This window comes from Loxodonta africana, chromosome 5 (genome assembly GCF_030014295.1).
Source record: "Loxodonta africana isolate mLoxAfr1 chromosome 5, mLoxAfr1.hap2, whole genome shotgun sequence".
Classification (NCBI taxonomy): Eukaryota; Metazoa; Chordata; class Mammalia; order Proboscidea; family Elephantidae; genus Loxodonta; species Loxodonta africana.
In genome coordinates, this window is record NC_087346.1 from 29,873,603 (window position 1) to 29,896,647 (window position 23,045).

General features: G+C 37.1%; 1 protein-coding gene across 1 annotated transcript; it reads left to right on the forward strand.

Annotated features, from left to right (window-relative positions):
• Positions 1–233: 233 nt before the first annotated feature.
• TRAM1L1 (translocation associated membrane protein 1 like 1) lies at positions 234–2,184 on the forward strand. Its single transcript, XM_003410414.3, has one exon. The coding sequence runs from the start codon at positions 234–236 to the stop codon at positions 1,341–1,343; it is 1,110 nt and encodes a 369-aa protein (XP_003410462.1). The 3' UTR covers positions 1,344–2,184.
• The last annotated feature ends 20,861 nt before the right edge of the window (positions 2,185–23,045 follow it).

The window sequence follows — 23,045 nt, forward strand, 5'->3', positions numbered from 1 at the left end:
GCTCGATTTCCTTCCCTGCCTCCGTCGTCCCCCTGGTGCGCATGCTCAGCCGCGCTCGGCCCTCGCCTTTGATTTATTTTTCTGGGCGGCCGCGGCAGCCCCGGCGGCCCGGCGGCTTTGGGATGTGAGGTGAAGCCCCCGGAGCGGCGGCAGCGGCGGCGGCGGCGGCAATGTGAGGAGCAGCCAGGGGGAGGCAGCTGCCGCTCGTCGGTGAGTATCTGGGAAGCGCCACCATGGCGATCCGCAAGAAGAGCACCAAGAACCCCCCGGTCCTGAGTCACGAATTCATCCTGCAGAATCATGCGGACATTGCCTCCTGTGTGGGCATGTTCTTCGTGCTGGGACTGATGTTCGAGGCGACTGCAGAAGCATCTATCGTTTTTATTACCCTTCAGCACAGTGTTACCGTCCCCGCAGCGAAAGAACAAGCCACGGAATCCAGGTCCCTTTATAATTATGGTGTCAAAGATTTGGCCACGGTGTTTTTCTACATGCTAGTGGCAATAATTATTCACGCCACAATTCAGGAGTATGTGTTGGATAAAATTAACAGGCAAATGCAGTTTCCCAAGACGAAACAAAGCAAGTTTAATGAATCTGGTCAGCTTAGTGTATTTTACCTTGTTTCTTGTATTTGGGGCATAATCATTCTAATCTCTGAAAACTGCATTTCAGACGCTACTGTCTTGTGGAGGGCTCATCCCCATAACATGATGACATTTCAAATGAAGTTTTTTTACGTATCACAGTTGGCTTACTGGCTCCATGCTTTTCCTGAGCTCTACTTCCAGAAAACCAAAAAACAGGACGTTCCCCGTCAACTCATCTACTTTGGTCTTCACCTCTTTCATGTCGCTGGGGCTTACCTTTTGTACTTGAATCATCTGGGACTTGTTCTCATGGTGTTGCATTATTTTGTTGAATTACTTTCCCACATGTGCGACCTGTTTTATATGAGTGATGAAAAGTATGAGAAAGGGTTTTCTCTGTGGGCAATTGTGATTGTTTTGGGAAGACTGCTGATTTTAATTGTTTCGGTACTCACTGTTGGCTTTCATCTTGCTGGATCTGAGACTCAGAAGCCGGATATCATTGCTGGAAATTTCAACGTGTTGGCTGCGAAAATTGCTGTTCTGTCTTCCAGTTGCACGATCCAAGCATTCATAACATGGAATTTAATTACTGTCCAGCTCCAGAGGTGGCGGGAACAATCTACTTTTGAGGCCCCCTGTGTGAAGAAGAAACGGACAACGACTAAAGGAAAATCTTCTAGAAAAGGAACAGAAAATGGAGTGGAAACTTCAAATAGAGCAGACTCCCCCCGTAATAAGAAAGAGAAATGATCATAATGAATTGCAAACTAATTGATCACTGTCCCCAAAGAAATCGGCTCCTTACTATAGCTTTCTGAACTAGAAATTTTCCTGTTCTCAAAAATAGTGTGTGCCCTTTGATTTTTGCTATTGTGCTGTTTCGTGTGTTTTCTTCCCCCAAGGCATTGGGGGACTATTCTAATCAATGAAATCATTTTGGTTTAGTTGAAGCTACTTTTTTCAAAATAGATTAGGGACCATCACCTTATTTTTTTTTAACCTTTTTAACATTTTCCTGATGATTTGGAAACATAACTACAAACATTCCACATACGAATAATACAATTTCTTGTTCCCACCTATTTTTTTTTTTTAATAGTATTAATAAGACAGTATGTTCCAGCAAGGTTTTATTTTTAATATTCTCTTTCAGGGTAAGATGGAAAGAGTATAAAGGTAGAATTCAAAAGTCAACTATAATGTTTTCACTGTTATCTAATTCTTAGAATTTATTTATTTTTTGGGCAGAATTTAGAACTGGAGAGATTTGTAAAACCACCAGAATAACCATATGCTTTATTTTATAGGTAATGGTGGTTAGTGATATATCCCTATTTAAAAAAAAAAAAAAAGGTACATATTAGTGGTTGAAATGCGTGGAGATTTATTGATGTATACATTGAATCAAAATGTCTTGAATTAATATAAAAATAATATTGAAAAGGTAAAGTCATTCTTGTCATTTTAAACACTTGTAAACTGGAAATCAGAAAATTAAATATTTAATGTAAAGAGGCAAATCAGACTTAAATAGCTTTTTTTGGTATATTTATTAAAGATGATTCTTAATGGGGCTTGACATAAGCTTGGTGTGCACAGCATCTTAGAAAAATATTGTTTAAATTGTAAATCATTTTGAAAAAGGTTGCCTACTTGATTTGGTGCAGTGGTTAAGTGTTCAGCTGCTAATTAAAAGATTGGAAGTTCAGATCCACCGGCTGCTCCTTGGAAACCTATGGGGCAGTTCTACTCTGTCCTATAGGGTTGCTATGATTTGGAATCCACTCAGTGGCAATGGGTTTGGTTTTGGTTTTGTATAAAAATCAGCTAATTACATTTGGAAAATGTTTAATGCAGTCACCTTAAACAAATTGAAAATCAGGTGGCTATGAAAGACTTTTTAAAATAACATTACAATTGTAGTTCTGCTTTCATTTTAATTGAGAAAAAATATTTCTATTAGACATTTTGGGTAAATATATATATGTATGCAAACCCATTGCCGTCAAGTCCATTCCGACTCATAGCTACCCTGTAGGACAGAGTAGAACTCCATAGTGTTTCAAAGGAGTGCCTGGTGGATTTGAACTGCAGACCTTTTGGTTATATACACACATGTAATTCTTAAAAAAGCCAATAGAAACAGTGGTCTGTGGTGGTGGGATATTTATATTTATCACCTTCTCTTAGATTTCATTTACATAATGGGTGTGCTGATATTTTCAAGCAGAAACAGTGCTTTAGAAATATTCCAAGGCGAGGCCATATATTTCCTATACCTCCTTATAGTCTCCCCAAAAACAAAACTTAGTAAACTTCCATTGCAGGCCAAAGGCAGAAGTAGCAAAGCAAAGTTGCTTCTTTTTTTGGTTGTGGATGCCATCCTCCTACCTATTTTTTTCCGCCTTAATTGCCTAATACTATAGTGTCTGTAGGACATGCTAAGAGGTCCAAAGTACAAGGACTCACAGTTTAACCATCTGTTGTACAATTGCAAACTTCTCATTTGATAGAGGACCTCTTTCTCCCTCCTTTCCCTTTCATTAGATGTTAGCCTAGTATGTATCAACCCCACTTCTGGTAGCAAATTTCTTATCCATTAGGTGCTTCGTTTGCAAGTAAGTACAATCCTGACTCCAACTGGGAAAAGATTACAGGAAAACTATGGCCTTGCACATCTGACAAAGCCAAGAGTTAAATTGGGATTGGTATTCAGTATGACTAGGGCTGACATCTATTTTTCTGGAATTTTCTTAACTCTTAACTCTGTTCCTTCAGATTGGCTTCCCGCTTGGCAGCAAATGATTGTGACAATTCTAGTCTCTACATCTGCACGCTATATGGTACAAAGGAAAAGAGAAAAAACTGATTCCTAGAGCACCCAGCACACTGAAAGTTACCTGTAGTAAACTCATTTCTTAAAGGGGTGTTCTGTGCTGATTGATTTGTATGCTTCACCTGCAAAGCAAAATCCTCTTTCTTGTAAAATGTGGTATCACAAGAGATAGCAGGGTTATTGAGATGAAAAAAGGGAAAGGATACTGAATACTCCTCAGTTGCTCATAAGAGTTCAATAAATATTGCCAGAAAATAAATGTATCCCAAATATATTATGAAAGCAACATTACAAGTGAAATGCAACTCAGTACATCCAAAAGGTTAAGTCTGTTTTCTAAAATACACCCTGAAATAACTCATGCTATAAAAAAAATCAGTGTAAAGATTTGGTCTCTGTAAAAATGAACCACATGGAAGGATAAATTTTCATAAAACTATTCAAGGTGTAATTAAAGCAGGTATAAGTTAACACTATGCAAGCTCAAATAACTGATTAATCACCCCAAGTTTCAAAAATCATGAAGATGTAATCTGTTACATGAATTTAAAGATTAAATTGCCAAACTGTATTCTTTAAATAATTATGCAGGTACAGGTTTCCTAGAATGAATCTACAGTATAATTTTCTTTAAAAAATGATTCCGCTAATATTTAATTAAAAGCTAATCAAATTAATTAACATGTAATTATCCAATCTTAAATGCTATGAATGTGTTAATCAACTTACCTATTTTCTAAGGGACAAGCAAATTTTGGGCACTATCCTGGCTCAGTGTAATTCGCTGTCTTATTTCAATAAGAAAACAATAACTTTGTTTAATATTTCATTATCTCTCATTAGTATTTGCATATAGTAGAGAAATCATGGGTAGACAACAGTGTACTGACTTGGAATAGATCCAAGATGATTAGAGTTACCATATTGATAATTTGAGTCTTTCTTGAAGACAAAAAATTTTCTGAGGTTTTACCTTTTTTACCTTGGAAAAACAAGGGTAAAGTTTTATCGCTCAACTAGACAAAGTGGGAATAATTTATAATAACAGAAGACTTATTACTGATGCTTTCAACAGCAAATGTCACATTGGGGTAACTCCTGAGAGGAAGTTCCTAGCGAAATGTCCTTGAGAATATGAACATGGAGTGGGCCAGGATTTGGTTACTTGTGATATGGCAAAGAATGACTTCCAGATAGGAGAGCAGACCATTGTAACCTGGATACAGAAGGGTGACTTGCCAGGCTAAAGAGGATAGACAGTATTGGGGAGCATATGGAAATAATCGTGGCTTAATTCCAAGGAAGCCATAAATATACCCTACCTCCTGAATTTCTATGGGAAAAGATTTTTTTTCACGGAAAACTTTCAACCAAATCTACATCCTGAGAAAAACATCCATTCTAAATAAGACAGAGGAGTGCCTGCCATTTCCTCTCAATTATGTAGGAAAATTATTACAAATCGATCATACAAAAAAATGTTTCCAAACTATTGGAATTCTGATGACTCCACAGTCATGTCAGTGTCTACATGCTGCCACCTAAATCCCTGTAAACCCAAATATCCCTGTAAGCAAATCCTATTGACACCTTGCACCACCCCTGGCAGTTCTAAGTGCTCAATAAATGTGGAATCAGTCAAACATTAAGAAATCTGCTCCTGAGGTGATCTACTTGCTCTTTTTCCTGACAGGTGACATCATTGCGCTTCGGGTTATTACATTATATCAGGTAATCTTTTTTTTATTTTATAATCTGAAAAATACATTGATGAATAAACTGGCCACTTAAAGGACTTTTTGCCTAACTGAAGACAGTGAACTGTGATACATGGTTAAAGGGTCTCTGGAATTTAAAAATGAACAGGATTAAATTAGCTTCCTAGTAATGATGTGAATCCCCAATCCAGCCTAGAAGCACAAGGGTCCCTCTTAAGGCATCCTGCATCTCTGTAATTCAGGCAAAAATATCTTAAATGAAGGTCAAATTAATTTCCCAAACTGAGTAAAAAATGCTCAATTTCAACACAACTGGCACCAATCAAATCATGTTATCACGTAGAATTGAATGACTTGAAGAATGTTTGAGAAAATATAAAGCATTTCCTGGTTCCCGGTTGGGATTTCAACTAAACATCATAGACTAAAAGTATTTAAATTTCAAGGTAGATTTTTTTTTTTCTTTTTGCTTTATTGCTTAAAGAAAAGAAAAAAAAGCTATCTTCTTTTCTCAATCCTCAAATAAATAAAACCAATAAATACAAGCTTGCCAAAGTTATCAATACAAATATTAAAATATTGCTCTGAAATCTAATGAATTGGTATTCTAAAGATGTTTCCAGCTACATGGATATAAAGTCAGCAGAGAAAGGCGATAATATGATTATAAATAATGGTTAACAAAAGAAGTCAGGGCCAAGGCCCTGCTCTGGCCTTTATAGCTGTGAAAGCTGTAGAAGACACCTAAACATGGTGAGTTTTAGATAGCACATTACTAAAGTGATCGTGACATTTGTCTATCTCAAAAAATGGCTATGAGGATTCATAATTTATACATTTACATCTTATAGTTTCTCATTGTGTGTATGTGTGTGTGTTTAGTCTTTCATTCTCTGTGTGTGTATGCATTCATGTAAATATACACACATATATGTATAAACCAAAAATCAAACCCATTGCCATTCAGTCGATTCTAACACATAGCCACCCTATAAGACAGAGTAGAACTGCCCGATAGGATTTTCAAGGAGCATCTGGTGTATTGGAACTGCTGCCTTTTGGTTAGCAGCTGAACTCTTAAACACGGTGCCACCAGGGCTCCTGTGTATGTATAAAAAAAAAAGTATATACTGATATTGTTGTTGTTAGGTGCCATCGAGTTGGTGCTGAGTAATACTGACCCTATGTACAACAGAACAAAACACTGCCTGGTCCCATGCCATCTGCACAATGTTGTTATGCTCGAGCCCGTTCTTGCAGCCACTGTGTCAGTCTACCTCATTGAGAGTCTTTCTCTTTTTTGCTGACCCTCTACTTTAGCAAACATGATGTCTTCTCCAGGGACTGATCCCTCCTAATAACATGTCCAAAGTATGTGAGAAGTAGTCTCGCCATCCTTGCTTCCAAAGAGCATTCTGATTGTACTTCCTCCAAGACAAATTTGTTCATTCTTTTGGCAGTCCATGGTATATTCAATATTCTTTGCCAACACCACAATTCAAAGGCGTCAATTCTTCAGTCTCCCGTATTCATTGTCCAGTTTTTGCATGCGTAGGAGGTGATTGAAGACACCATGGTTTAGGTCAGACACACCTTAGTCTTCAAGGTGACATCTTTGCTTTTCAACACTTTAAAGAGGCCTTTTGCAGCAGATTTGCCCAATGCTATGTGTCTTTTGATTATTTGATGCTTCCGTAGATGTTGATTGTGGATTCCAATGGAATGAAATCCTTGACAATTTCAAACTTTTCTCCATTTATCATGATGTTACTTATTGGTCCAGTTGTAAGGAGTTTTTGTTTTCTTTATGTTGATGTATAATCCACTCTGAAGGCTGTGATCTTTGACCTTCATCAGTAGGTGCTTCAAGTCATAGCTTCCAACATCACAGCAACACAGGAGACCCCACAGTACAAAAAACTGACAGACGTGTGGGGGGTTGTTGTTGTTAGGTGGTAACAAGGTCATTCTGACTCATAGCAACCCTACGTACAACAGAATGAAACACTACCAGGTCCAGTGCCACCCTCACAATCGTTACTACAATTGAGCCCATTGTTGCAGCCACTGTGTCAATCCATCTCATTGATGGTCTTCCTCTTTTTTGTTGGCGATCTGTTTTACCAAGCGTGATATCCTTCTCCAGGGACTGGTCCCTCCTAATAACATGTCCAAAGTACATTGGACAAAGTCTCCCCATACTGGCTTCTAAGGAGAATTTTTGCTGTACTTCTTCCAAGACAGATTTGTTCTTTCTTCTGTAAGTCCCTGATCTATTCAGTATTCTTCACCAGCACCATAATACAAAGGCATCAGTTCTTCTTTGGTCTTCCTTATTCATTGTCCAACTTTCACATGCATATATTAAGGTGACTGAAAATACCATGGCTTGGATCAGGCACACCTTAGTCCTCAAAGTGACATCTTTGCTTTTCAACAGTCTTTTGTAGTAGGTTTGCCCAATGGACTAGGCCCTATGATTTCTTGACTGCTGCTTCCATGGGTGTTCATTGTGGATCCAAGTAAAATAAAATTCTTGACAACTTCAACATTTCCTTCATCAATTATGATGTTGCTTATTGGTCTGACTGTAAATATTTTTGTCTTCTTTATATTGAGGTGTAATCCATAATGAAGGCTGTAGTCTTTGATTTTCATCAGTAAGTGCCTCAAGTACTCTGCTTTCAGCAAGCAAAGTTGTGTCATCTGCATATCTCAGGCTGGTAATGAGTCTTACTCCAATAGTGATGCCATGTTCTTCTTAATATAGTCCAATTTCTTCAATTATTTGCTTAGCATATAGATTGAATAAGTATGGTAAAAGGATACAACCCTGACACACATGTTTCCTGCTTTTAAACCATGTAGCATCTCCTTGTTCTGTTTGAATAACTGCCTCTTGGTCTGTGTACAGGTTCTTCATGAGCACAATTAACTGGTCTGGGATTCCCATTCTTCGCAATGGTATCCATTATTTGTTATGATCTACACATTTGCAGAGTCAATAAAATACAGGTAAATATCTTTCTGGTATTCTCCGCTTTCGGCCAGGATCCATCTGACATCAGTGATAATGTCTCTGCTTCCATCTCCCCTTCTGAACCTGGCTTGAACTCCTGGCAGTTCCCTGTCGATGTACTGCTGCAATTGTTCTTGAACTATCTTCAGCAAAATTTTACTTGCCTGTGATATTAATGATATTGTTTGGTAATTTCTGCATTTTGTTGGATTGCCTTTCTTTGCAATGGGCACAAATGTAGATCTCTTCCTCTCTGATGGCCAGGAATCTGTCTTCCAAATTTCTTGACATAGATGAGTGTGTGTTTCCAGAATTGCATCCTTTTGTTGAAACATCTCAATGGGTATTCTGTCAATTCCCGGAGACTTGTTTTTCAACAACATCTTCAGTCCACCTTGGATTTCTTCCTTCAATACCACTGGTAATTTATCATATGCTACCTCCTGAAATAGTTGAAAGCTGACCAGTTCTTTTTGGTACAGTCACTTTGTGGATTCCTTGCATCTTCTTTTGATGCTTTCTCTGTTGTTCAATATTTTTCCCATAGAATCCTTCAAGATTGCATCTCAAGGCTTGAATTTCTCTTCAGTTTTCTCTAATTGAAAAATGCCAAACGTGTTCTTCTCTTTTGGTTTTTTAACTCCAGGTCTTTGCACATTTCATTATAATACTTTACGTTGTCATCTTGAATTACCCTTTGGAATCTTCTGTTCAGCTTTCACTCATCATTTCTTCCATTTGCTTTAGCTACCGTATGTTCAAGAGCAAGCTTCAGAGTCTGACATCCATTTTTTGTTTTTTTAGAAGTAGATCATCAGGTCCTTCTTCCTACTCTGTAACCTGTAATCTCCACTGAAACCTGGAAATCTGGAAGCTCCACCAAAGCCTGTTCACCATGGGTGACCCAGGTGGTGTTTGAAATACCAGTGGCATAGGTCCCAGCATCCCAGTAACACGCAAGCTGACAGACAAATGGTGAATATATTGATATAGTCTATATGTATCAATGCTGTCTTATTAAACGCATATACATGTATGTGTGCTTATACATATATGTGTATACACATACGTACACACACATTTATAGGTTTTTCCCTTTTACATTTTTAAATGTTATATAAATTTATGGCATTGATTTTTTCCCTTATCTCTGCATGAGAAAACCCAGTGCCATCTAGTCGATTCCGACTCATAGCTAGGCAATGGAAAATTATAGTGATGTTTTACATCAGTACACAGCTAATATTTTATAAAGAATCATTTTCCTGTGACTTTTTTTGTAGACTAAATAATGTACATTATACCTACATGTATGAATAGTACTTAAAATGTATAGACATTATAATCTGAGGAAATACTGATTTATTATAAAGAATTATTAAATTCATAGTGACTTTGTACTATTTTGCAAACATAAATAATAGAGCATACAAACCATGTCATATGAGATCCCTTCATTGTTGTTGTGTGCCATCAAGTGGATTCCAATTCATAGTGACCCTATAGAACAGAGTAGAAATGCCCCATAAGGTTTCTTAGGCTGTACGGAGCAGATCACCAGGTCTTTTCTCCCATGGAGTGAATGGTGGATTTGAACCACCCATCTTTTAGCTAGCAGCTGAGAGCTTAACCATTGTGCCACCATGGCTCCTTGTAAGATCCTTGATATATATTATTTATGAATACAGATCCTTATACTTGAAAATTTTGAAACCACTCGTTTAAGCAACTTACCTTAAAGAAAAAAAATTCAATTCTAAATATTCAAAATTAAACTTTAGACTAAGTAAATAAACTGAACATTTATTTAAGAAAAGAGTTTAATCAACTTTTTTAAATAGTTATAGATACTAGATGGCAAGCTCTTTGGTGCCAAATAATGTACATTTTTCATCTTTAGGTTCTCATTATCTAACACAGTGTCTCATAAATAGTAGGTACTCAGAATTTATTGAACTGAATTTAAATAACCTTTTGTTTCAAACAACAAAAATTTTATGAAAATAAAAAACCCTACTTTATCTCACCTCCTTAGAAAAGCCTTCCTTTGCTATCTTTTCCATAATCAGCTCCCTCACGTTTTTAATCTATCACACTTTCTCAATTTTAAGTATCAATTATGATTTATTGGTTCTTTATTTCCTGCCCTCTGTCATTTTGAGAGCAGGGATCATGCCTCTTTAAATCACTGCAGTAAACTTATCATCCAACACGATGGTAGTACCATATAAGCATTCAATAAAATTGTGTTGACTAAAAAATGAACTTAATGATTTGAGTCTAGAGAATATATTATTTATTGGGCCATATATGCCTTACAGAACTAAAATATGTAAACTTTAATAATTTGTTCTTAAATCCTTTAAGTGAGAACCCTGACTCAGAACATTCTAATTTATTTAGGAATGATTACGTGTCATGTGTGGCATCTTAATGGTGTCTATGATTTGCCAAACTCTGAAACTGAGTGCTTTTCTAAAGTATAGAATTAAGTTAATTTGACTTCTAAATCGAGCCCTGCTATTAGAACCCTCAATATATGAATCAGGATGTCGTTTTGAATGCTACACATGAATAGGACACATGACAGTTTCTCCACAGCCTCAACTGCACATGTTTTTATAGTTTTTAATTTTAGCAATTGTAGTGACCATGTAGTGATGTTTCATTGTGGTTTTAAATTTCATTTCTCTATTAAATAATAGTGTTGATCATCTTACTATGGGTTTGACATTCATATACTTTGGTGAAGCATTTGTCCAAAGCATCTATCCATTTTTCAAAAATTGGATTGTTAGACCCCTTATTATTGTAAGATTTTTTAACACACTTTGTGTATAGATCTTTTATTCAATATGTGTTTTTCAAATGTTTTTTTCTAGTGCGTGGCTACTGTTTTTTTAATAATTACATTTGAAGAAGTTTTTAATTTTGATAAAGTCCTATCATCAATGCATTTCTTCTATGTCCTGTTTTCAAAACCTTTTCCTAACTCAAAGTCACTAAGATTTTCCCCTGGGTTTTCTTCTAGAATTTTTAGTTTCAGCTCTTTTCTAAAGGTCCACTGCATGTTAATTTTTGTCTAATGTATAATGTGAAGAGTTGAAGTTTTTTTTTTTTTCTTAATTTATGTCAGATAGTTCCAGCACATTTTGTTAATAAGCTATATGTTACTCATTGAATTACCTTAGCACCTTTAGCAAAAAACAAATTGACCATATATTATTTATTTCTATTCCTGGAATCTTTATTCTGTTCCATTGATCTCTGGGTCTATTCTTACATCCATACCTCATTCGTTTTTATTACTGTCACTTTGTAGTAAGTCTTGAAACAAAGTATATGCACTCTCCAGAACTGTTATTCATTTTTCAAAATTTTTTGGATTTCCTACATTTTTTATTAATTTCTCATACAAAAAATTATACACATATTGTTATGTAACTTTAGTTGCAATCCCTACAATGTGACAGCTCACTCTCCCTTTTCACCCCAGGTTTCTTGTGTCCATTCAACCAGTCTTGTCTCTTCCTGCCATCTCATCCTGCCTTGGAACAGGAGCCGCCCATTTGGTCTAGTGTATCTGATTGACCTAAGAAGCACACTCCTCACAAGTATTATTTTTTGTCTTACTGTCTGGTCTAATCTTTGTCTGAAGAGTGGGCTTCGGGAATGGTTTTAGTTCTGGGTTAAAGAGTGTCCAGGGGCCATACTTTCAGGGGTTCCTCCAATCTCTATCAGGCCATTAAGTTTGGTCTTTTTACCTGAATTTGAGTTTAGCTCTGCACTCTTCTCCAGCTCCCTGTGGGACTCTCTGTTGTGTTCCCTTTTAGGGTGGTCATTGGTGGTAGCCGGGCACCATGTAGTTCTTCTAGTCTCAGACTGATGGAGTCTCTGGTTTATGTGGCCCTTTTTTCTCTTGGGCTCATATTTTCCTTGTGTCTTTGGTGTTCTTCATCCTTTTCTCCAAATGGGCTGGGACTGAATCTTAGATAGCTGCTAATAAGCTTTTAAGACCCCAGACCCCACTCACCAAAGTGGGATACAGAACGGTTTCTTAATAAAGTTTGTTAGGCCAATTGACCTAGATGTCGCCTGAAGCTATGATCCCCAGACACTAGCCCCAGTTTCTGTGTACCTCAAAGTGTTTAGTCGCATTTAAGAAACTTCTTGACATTTGCCTTGGACCAGTTGTGCTGACTTCCCCTGAATTGTGTGCTGTCCTTCCCTTCACCTAAGATGATTCTTGTCTACCATCTAGTTAGAGAATTCTGTTCCTCCACCCTTCCTGCCCTCTTAACCATCAAATAATGCTTTCTCCTGTGTTTAAACCTTTTCTTGAGTTCTTATAAGAGTAGTCTTATACAATATTTGTCCTTTTGTGACTGACTAATTTCACTCAGCATAATGCCTTCTAGATTCATCCATGTTGTGAGATGTTTTGTGGATTCACTGTTGTTCTTTATCATGGCATAGTAATCCATTGTGTGTATGTACTGGAATTTGTTTTTCCATTCGTCTTTTGATGGGCATCTTGGTGTTTCCATCTTTTTGCTATTGTGAACACTGCTGCATTGAACACGGGTGTGTGCATATCTATTCATGTGATGGTTCTTATTTCTCTAGGATATATTCTAAGGAATGGGATTTCTGGATCATATGGTACTTGTATTTCTAGATTTTTTTAAGGAAGCATCAAATGGTTTTCCAAAGTGGTTTTACCATTTTCCATTCTTAGCAACAGTGCATAAGTGTTCCAGTCTCTCCACAACCTCTCCAACATTTATTATTTTGTGTTTGTTGAATTAGTGCCAGCCTTGTTGAGATGAGATGGTATCTCCTTGTAGTTTTGATTTGAATTTCTCTAATGGCCAGTGATAGTGAGCAATTCCTCATGTATCTGGTAGCCACCAGAATGTCTTCTTTGGTGAAGTGTTTGTTCATATCCTTTCCCATTTTTTAATTGAGTTATTTGTCTTTTTGTTCTTGAGGTGTTACAGTATCTTGTAGATTTTAGAGATTAAACCCTAATTGGGAAACCCTGATAGTGTAGTGGTTAAGTGCTATGGGTGCTAACCAAAGGGTTGGCAGTTCAAATCCGCCAGGCACTCCTTGGAAACTCTATGGGGCAGTTCTACTCTGTCCTATAGGGTCACTATGAGTCGGAATCGACTCCACGGCACTGGGTTTGGTTTGGTTTGGGGTTTGGATATATCCAAGTCAAAATTTTTTCCCCAGTCGGTAGGTTCTCTTGTTATTCTTTTAGTGAAGACTTTTTTTATGAGCATAGATGTTTGATTTTTAGGAGCTCTCATTTATCTACTTCCTCTTCTGGTGTTTGTGTATTGTTAGTTATGATTTCTATATGCTTATGCCATGTATAAGGGCTCCTAGCCTTGTCCCTATTTTTTATTCCATGATTTTTATCTTTTTAGATTCTAAATTTAGGATTTTGATCCACTTTGAGTTAGTTTTTGTACATGGTACGAAGTATGGGTCTTGTTTCATCTTTTTGCCAGTAGATATCCAATTATGCCAGCACCATTTGTTAAGAGACTGTCTTTTCCCCCATTTAACGATCTTAGGACCTTAGTCAAATATCAGCTGCTCAGAGATGGATAAATTTATGTCTGGATTCTCAATTCTGTTCCATTGGTCTATGTATCTGTTGTACCAGATCAGGCTGTTTTGACTACCACAGCAGTATAATAGGTTCTAAAATCAGGTACTGTGAGGACTCTCACTTTGTTCTTCTTCAGGAATGCTTTACTTATCTGAAGCCATATGAAGTTGGTGATTGGTTTCTCCATCTCGTTAAAAAATGTCTTTGAAATTTGGATCAGGGTTGCTTTGTATCTGTAGATTGCTTTGGGTAGAATTGACATTTTCACGATAAGGAGTCTTGCTATCCATGAGCAAGGTACGTTTTTGCACTTGTGTAGGTCTCTTTTGGTTTCTTGCAGCAGTGTCTTGTAGTTTTCTTTGTATAGGTCTTTTAGACTCTGGTTAGGTTTATACTTAAGTGTTTTATCTTGTTGGGGGCTACTGTAAATGGTATTGATTTGAGGATTTCCTTTTTGAAGTTCTCTTTGTTGGTGTAGAGGAATCCAGCTGATTTTTTACGTTTATGTGCGTGGGATGTTGTATCCTGATACTTTCCTGAAATCTTCTGTTAGTTCCAATAGTTTTCTTGTGGATTCTTTGGTGTTTTCTGTGTCTAAGATTATATATCATCTGCAAATAGGGATACTTTTCCTTACCAGTCTGGGTTTATTTCTTTTTCTAGCCTAGCTGCTCTGTCTAGGACCTCTAGCACAATGTTGAATGAAAGTGGTAATAAAGGGCATCCTTTTCTGGTTCATGTTCTCAAGGGGAACTCTTTCAGACTGTTTCCACTTATGATGATGTTGGCTGTTGGCTTTGCCCTTTGTTATAGTGAGGAATTTTCCTTCTATTTTTATTTTGCTGACAGTTTTTATTATGAATATGTTTTGGACTTTGTCGAATGCCTTTTCTGCATCAATCGACAATATCATGTGGTTCTTGTCTTTTGTTTTATTTATGTGATGGATTACATTGATTGTTTTTCTGGTGTTGAACCATTCCTACACACCTGGTATGAATCCCACTTGGTCACAGTGAATTTTTTTTTTTATATTGTTGAATTTTTTTGGCTAGAATTTTGTTGAGGATTTTTGTGTCTATGTTCATGAGGGATATTGGTCTGCAATTTTCTTTTTTGCGGTGTCTTTACCTGGTTTTGGTATCAGAATTATGCTGGCTTCATAGAATGAGTTCAGGAGTATTCTAGCTTTTTCTATGCACTGAAATACCTTTAGTAGTAGTGGTGTTAACTCTTCTCTGAAAGTTTGGTAGAATTCTACAGTGAAGCCGTCAGGACCAGGGCTTTTTTTGTTGGGATTTTTTTTTTTTTTGTTACCTCTTCAGTCTCTTCTTTTATAACAGGTTTGTTTCATTTTTCTACCTCAGTTTTTGTTAGTTTAGGTAGGTATTGTGTTTCTAGAAATTTGTCCATTTCTTCTAAGTTCTCAAATTTCTTTCAGTACAGTTTTTCATAGTATTCTGTTATGATCCTTTTTATTTCAACTGGGTCTGTTGTGATATTGCCCATCTCATTTCTTTATCTGGGTTATTTGCTTTCTCTCCTGTTTTTCTTTTGTCAACTTGGCCTATGGTTTATCGATATTGTTGATCTTTTCAAAGAACCAGCTTTTGGTCTTGTTGGCTCTTTCAATTGTTTTTCCACTCTATATTTCATTTATTTCTGCCCTAATCTTTTTTATTTCCTTTCTTCTGTTGCCCAAGGGCTGCTTTTGCTGCTCTCTATTTATTTGTTTGAGTTGTAGGATTCATGTTTTGATTTTGGCCTTTTCTTCTTTTTGGATGTATGCATTTCTTGCTATAAATTGACCTCTGAGCACTGTTTTTGTTGTGTCTCAAAAGTTCTGATGAGATGTGTTTTCATTCTCATTTGATTTATGAATTTCTTTAATCTGTTCTTGATTTCTTCTATAACCCAGTAGTTTTTGAGCAAGCTGTTGTTCAGTTTCTATTTATTTGATTTTTTCCCTTGCCTTTTCTGTTATTGATTTCTATTTTTATGGCTTTATGGTAAGCAAAGATGCTTTGTAATATTTCGATGTTTTGGATTCTGTTAAGGCTTACTTTGTGATCTAATACGTGTCTATTCTGGAGAATATTCTGTGTACGTTGGCTTCTGTTGGGTGGAGTGCTCCATATATGTCTATGAGGTCGTTTTGATTGATCCTGGCATTTAGAACTTCTGTGCCTTTATTGAGGTTCTTTCTAGATGTTCTGTCCTGCACTGAAAGTGTTGTGTTGAAGTCTTCTACTATTATTGTTGAGCTATTTCTCTTTTTAATGCTATTATAGTTTGTTTTATATATTTTGGAGTCCTGTCATTTTTTTTTTTCTAGTCATTAGATGCATATATATTTATTATGGTTATGTCCTCCTGATTACTGACACTTTAGTCATATAGAGTCCTTCTTTATCCTTCATGATGGATTTTGCTTTAAAATCTATTTTGTCAGAGATTATTGCTACCACTCCTGCTCTTTTTTTATTGTTGCTTGTTTGATTTTTTTTTCCATCCTTTAAGTTTGTGTGTTTGGAATCTAAGGCGTGTCTCCTGTAGGCACCATATACTTTTTTTTTTTTACCATTCTGCCACTTTATTGGTGCACTTAGTCCATTTACATTTACTGCTGTCATTTTGTAGTATTTATTTTGTGTGTGTGGTGTTGACGGTTTCTTTGTTCCACTTAATTTTCAGTGCTGAGTTGTTTTTCTTTATGTATTTTCATCTTTTTCATTATTGTTGATTTTGTATTTGCTTAGTCTTTATGTTTTTATTCTTTTTTATTTTGAAGGGTAGATTTGTTAGTTTCCTTTGTAGTTACCTGAAAATTTACCTCTGTTTTTCTAAGTTTAAACCATTCTTTTATTTCTTAACTTCCTCTCCATATGAAAGTTCTATGACTACTCTATGACTCCTCATTTTTGTTTTAATGTTGTCATCATTTACATATCGATCTGTTTGTTTCCCTATTTTCAGTCTTTTAGCTTTGACTTATTTTTGCAACTTTCTTATCTTGTTTGATACCTGGTTGTTCTGTCCTGTGTTCTAGTCTTGGGTCGTTGTCTGATATTGTCCGCTTTGTAGCCAGAGGACTCCCTTTAACATTTCTTTTAATTTTGGTTTGGTTTTTTACAAATTCCGTTTACCTTTGTTTATCTGGAAATGCCCTAATTTTGCCAGCATATTTGAGAGACAGTTTTGTTGGATGTATATTTCTTGGCTGGTGACTTTTTTTTCCTTCAATGCTTTATATACGTCATCCCGTTCTTGCCTGCATGGTTTCTGCTGAGTAGTCTGAGCTTATTCTTTTTGACTCTCCTTTGTAGGTGACTTTTCATTTATCCCTAGGTGCTCTTAAAATTCTCCCTGTATCTTTGCTTTTGGCAAGTTTGATTATAACATGTCTTGGTGACTTTGCTTTGAGATCTACCCTGTGTAGGGTTCAATAGGCTTCTTGGATAGATATAGTCTCATCTTTCATGATATCAGGGAAATTTTCTGCCAGCAAATCTTCAACAATTCTCTCTGTATTTTCTGTTTCCCCACTCCCTCTCCATTCTGGTATCCCAATCACTCGTAGGTTTTTCCTCTTAATAGTGTGCCACATAATTCTTAGAGTTTCTTCATTTTTTTAAATTCTTTTATCTGATTTTTCCTCAGATAAAAGGGTGTCAAGGGATTTATTTTCGATCTCACTAATGCTGTCTTCCATTGCCTCAGTTCTGCTCCTATGACCTTGTATTGGTTTGTCTATTTCTGAAATTTTATTGTTAATTTTTTCAATTTCTATTTGCTGTCTCCCTTTGGTTTCTAGCACCCTGTTAAATTTGTTGTTCTGTTCTTGTATTTTCCTGAATTCCTCTATTGCTTTGTCTGAGTGTTCCTTGGCTTGGTCTGAGTTTTGCCCAATCTCCTTCCTGATCTCTTGAAGAGCTCTGTATATTAATCTTTTGAATTCTATCCCTGGTAATTCCAAGACCTTTTCTTCCTTTTGAAGGTTTCCTAGCTCCTTATTTTGGTTGCCTGCTGTAGGCATCTTGACCTGCTTCTTTATGTGTTTTGATATTGATTGTTGTTTCCAAGCCATCAATGAATTATTATGTTTATTTATTGTATGTTTGCTTACTGTGTCCTATCTTCTTGTTTTGTTTTGTTTAGGCTGGGCTTGTGAGCTACTTTGGTAATTGGAGTCTTCGATGATCTCATGTCTTGTTACCAGGTGGTTAGAGCTGCTACTAGGTGTATCAGCCCAGGAATCTGTTTACTTTTCTTATACAAATTCAGCTCAGGTGTCCAGGTTGTCGTTCTCCAAGTGTCTGGTGCAGACTCCCATCTGAAGCCTTAGACATGCAGGGCTGCAGAGGTGTGATTGGAGCAGGCACAGGTATCCGGCTGCAGCTGGGGCTATGTGCTGAGTAAGTCAGGGGGCTGCTGGCTGTCCCTGAATCCCTGAGCGGAAGATGTGTCCCTGTTCCCTAGAATGTGTAGGTGGGTGGGTTTTGCAGCCAGACTTTGGGCATCCAATGCTGTTGACTGTAAGGCCTAGGAGACACTGCTTTTTCTCAGACCCCTGTTGTGGCTGGCTAGGTGGAATGGGTCACATTGCCAGTCCTCAGGCCCCTGATGTGGGTGGGTGAGAACTCTGCTTTATGGGCAGGGCAGTGTCAAATGTCATGAATCTGCAACTCCCTTTGGCCGCTGAAGTTGAATATAGTCTTCAGGTATACACCCTGTTGTTCTATGCTAATGAGGGCCTATAATCTTGAATTAGCCAACACAAGTCTAAGCAGGGGTAAAGGGCATTAGAAGTCCATGGACCCCTTATACCAGAGCCTAGGCAAAGGGGTAGTGCCTGCTCTGAGTTCCTGGCTTAGGGAGTGTCATGATTTTTTGAAGCTGGAGACTGGTTTGGGCATGGATAAATGGATAGTCCTGAGTTCCTGGCTTAGGGGACTTTTTTTTTTTCCTAAAGCCAGGAGACCGATTTGGGCAGGATATCCCTTAGTTCTGGCTTAGAGGGTATGGCAGTTGTTGAATACTGCTCTACTGTTGTCAGAGTGGAGCAGGGCGGGGGGTGGATGAGAGTAAAGTGGCACTTCCCCACTGCAAAAGCCCCAGATGGGGAGGGATTATTTTGATCCCATGTGGTAGGTTAAACACTTGCACTTATCTTTTGCAGATGCAGCATAGCTTCCCCCTGGCTCCAGTGACTTGTGCAGACTCTGCCATCAGTCTCTACTGACATGATGGAATGTGTCCCAAGTGCTACTGCTCACCTCAGCCCTTGTGTGCTGGCAGACCCAGCCCACAGAGGGCTGGCTAGCTCAAGACTGGCACTTCTTCACTGCTTCTGAACTGTCTCTCTCTCTGCTGCTCAGGGCTCCTAGATTGTCACATGTAATCCATTCACTTTGTTGTAAGAGGGACCACAGGATACGTCTGACTCTTACACCATCTTGACCCCACATCCCCTACATGTTTTTTCCATGTAAATTTTTGAATAAGCTTTCCAATTTCAACAAGGAAAAAAAAAATGAGACTATGTTGAATACTTAAGTCAATTTGGAAGGAATTGGCTTCTTAAAGGTATTGACTCTTCTAATCAATTAGAATGAAATATCTCACAGTTTATTTAGGTCTACTTAAATTTCTCTCTGCAGGCTTTTATTGTTCTCAATGTGCACCATTGTTAAATATATCTCCAAGGACTTTATGTTCTTTGACTTTTAAAAAAAAAATTAACTTTCACTTGTTTGTTGATAATACGTAAAAATACAATTGATTTATGATTATGTCGTCAGCATTCAAAATACAAATTTACTTTTTCCTTTCCAATCTTTATGCATTTTATTTTTGTCTTACCTTACTGCACTGGTTAAGACCTCTCGTATAAAGTTGTTTTATTTTCAAACTTAGGAGAAAGCATTCAGTCTTTAATGAAGTATGATGTTACTTGTAAATTTCTTGGTGATGCCCTGTATCAAGGTGTGAAAGTTTCTATTTCTAATTTGCTGAGAGTTTTTACCATAAAAGGATGTAGAACTTTGTCAAATGTTTTATCTGCATCTACTAAGATAATTACACTATTTTATAACAATTAGGTAATTATAATATTATATATATACACATTTTTGACATATTTCTTTTTTTAATCTGCTGATATGGCGAATTGCATTCGTTGATTTTTGATTGCTGAAAAAGCATTGCATTTCCGACATCATCCCCTTTCTGCCCCTCTGCCCCTGCCTTCCAGTCATGATGTATTATATTTTCTGTTTATACTTTTAGATTGCTTTTTTAAAATATTTTGTTAAGACTTTTTACATCTGTTTCCATGATATTGGAATAAGTAGTTTTATTTATTCTCTTTTTCTTTGTAACATCTTTGTCTGGTTTTGGCATTAGGGTAATTCTAGACTCTTTAAGTTGGAAAGTTTTGCCTTTTCTATTTTCAGGAACAGTTTATATAGAATTGGTGTTCTTTGTTAACTGTTTGCTAGAATTCAGCAGTGAAGCCAACTGGACCAGGAGTTTTTTTGTGTTTGTTTGTTTTGGATTTTGTGGCATGATTTTTAACTATGAATTTGTTTTTTTAGATTTATATAAGGCAAATCAGGTTGTTTCTTCATGAGTGACCTTTGACAGTTCCTGTACTTGAAGAAATTTTCCATGTCATCTAAGTTATTGAATTTATTAGCTAAACATAAGGCCATTTACAGTGTCCATTTACCCTTCTTTCAATAATTATCAGGTCTGTAACGGTGTCGCCCTTTCATTTTTGATATTGGAAATTTACAATTTCCTTATCTCTTGCCTTTACTCTGTGTTGCTGCTTTATAGTGTGTTTCAATTAGATTTGTCATTGTTACAATTAAAATCCCAACAGAATAAACAATACAAAATACTTGAAAAGATGGCCTTAGTTGGTCCTTCTCACTTTTGTTTAATGAGTGCCCTTTTGATACAGAGGTGAAGACCTCAGCTGCTAAACAAAAAGGTTGACAGTTTGAATCTATCATCCACTCCTTGGAAACCCTGTGGGACAGTTCTACACTGTCCTATAGAGCTGCTATGAGTCAGAATCAACTTGAGGCAATGGGTTTGGTTTTTGGGTTTTTGCTAAAATAAGACAAGCACTTTTTCCTTTCAGAAAAGACAAAAAAATTCATTCAAAATGGGGAGCACCGAACTAAACATTTGCAGTTGGCATCTCTCTTTGGTTAACATATTGACAAATAATTCACACCTCTCGTAGATACTGGGAAGATGTCTGTCTCAGTCAATTGAAAAACTAGTCAACTTCAACAGAATGCAGTTGTCTCACAGGGACTGCAAACTGCTATCAAAAAGGCTGTGTCTTAGGCTGGGTTCTCTAGAGAACAAAACCAGTGAAGTATATATAGATAAACCAATAGATAGATTGAAACATAGGTGATAGATAGATAGCTACCCCAAAAAACCAAACCCATTGCTGTTGAGTTGATTCCAACTCATAGCAGCCCTACAGGACAGAGTAGAACTGCCCCAAAGAGTTTCCAAGGATCGGCTGGTGATTTGGAACTGCTGACCTTTTGTTTAGCAGCTGAGCTATATCTTTCTATATATCTTTCTATCTATCGCTCATCCATCCATCCATCTATCCATCTATCTAATCTACCCATCTATCTAATCTACCTATCTATCTATCTACCTACCTATCTATCATCTATCTATCTAATCTATCTATCTATCATCTATCTATCTATCATCGACCTATCTATCATCTATCTATCTACCTATCTATGGTATAGAGAGAGTGAGAGAGATATTTATCTAAAGAAAATGGTTCCTGCAGTATTAGAGGCTGGCAAGTCCCAAGTCCATGGGTCAGGCATCAGGATGGAGGCTTATCTTGACTCACATAGCTGCAGGGGCTGTCTTACTGGCAGGTAAGACAGCAAGCTGCTGGATCACAGGCTACAGAGGCTGACAAATCCAAGATTGGCAGGTAAGACAGCAGGCTATTGGCTCACAACAAATCCTAAGACTGGCAAGCAATATGGCAGGCCACTGGCTCAAGTCCTAAGAACGAGAACTGAGATGATGATGAGCCAGACACAGGATCTAGAGTGAGCAAAAGCCAACAAGGTTTGTCAGAATGTCCATATATATTGGATGCAGGTCACATCCCTGAAGAAACTCCCCTTACAACTGACTGGCTGGTCACATCAAATCACATCATGGAAGTATTACATTACATCACAAAATGGAGGATAACTACACCATTACATAACTGTCAAACTGCTGAGAATCATGGCCCAGCCAACTTGACACACAACCTAACCATCACATTTTGCGAACATGTTTTAAAATATAATTTACTCAACTAAGCAGCACCCACAACTCAATCCTGTTAATGGATATTCCAAACTGCTCAAATCATAGAAATACTTTAGATGCTTAGGAGTCTTTTTAAAATCTAATAATACACCACATAACCATTACTTACAACATTAAACATGTGTCACATTATAAAAATTTGAAGTTTTATTTAAAAACATACACGCAGTTATAGGATTACTTAGGTTCTATCATCTTACCATGTAGTTTGTGTAGCTAGGCTGCCTATTCAAAGAAATTCTAGACACCAACCACCAAAACCAAACCCATTGCCATTGAGTTGATTCCAACTCACAGCGACCCTATAGGACAGAGTAGAACTGCCCCATAGGGTTTCTAAGAAGGAGCTGATGGATTCAGACTGCTCACCTTTTAGTTGGCAGCCAATTTCTTAACCATCTGCAACTACCAGATACCTTTATACCCTTACCAGAAACTACTTTAACCACAAGCAACTAAACCTATACACGCCTTTAACTATGTAATTTCTTCTGATGTTTTGTATACTGTCACCACATTTCAAATTGAATTTAAATCTAACAGGGAGGCTTTCTCAATATTAAAATAATCTTCATTGTTGTTGTTGTTAGGTGCCATTAAGTTGGCCTCTGACTCACGGTGATTCCATATACAGTACTGCCCGGTCCTGTGCTATCTCTTTGATTAGTTGTGGTTCACATCATTGAGATCCACAGGGTTTTCACTGGCCAATTTTCAGAAGTAGATCACCAGGCCTTTTTTCCTAGTTCGTCTTAGTTTGGAAACTCCGCTCGAGCCTGTTCTAAACCTAGCCTCTTAAAATTTTATATCCCTTAATTTCACTAACTAAAATTTATATTATAATACAAAAAGAATATCTGTAGGACAGATATCTTGT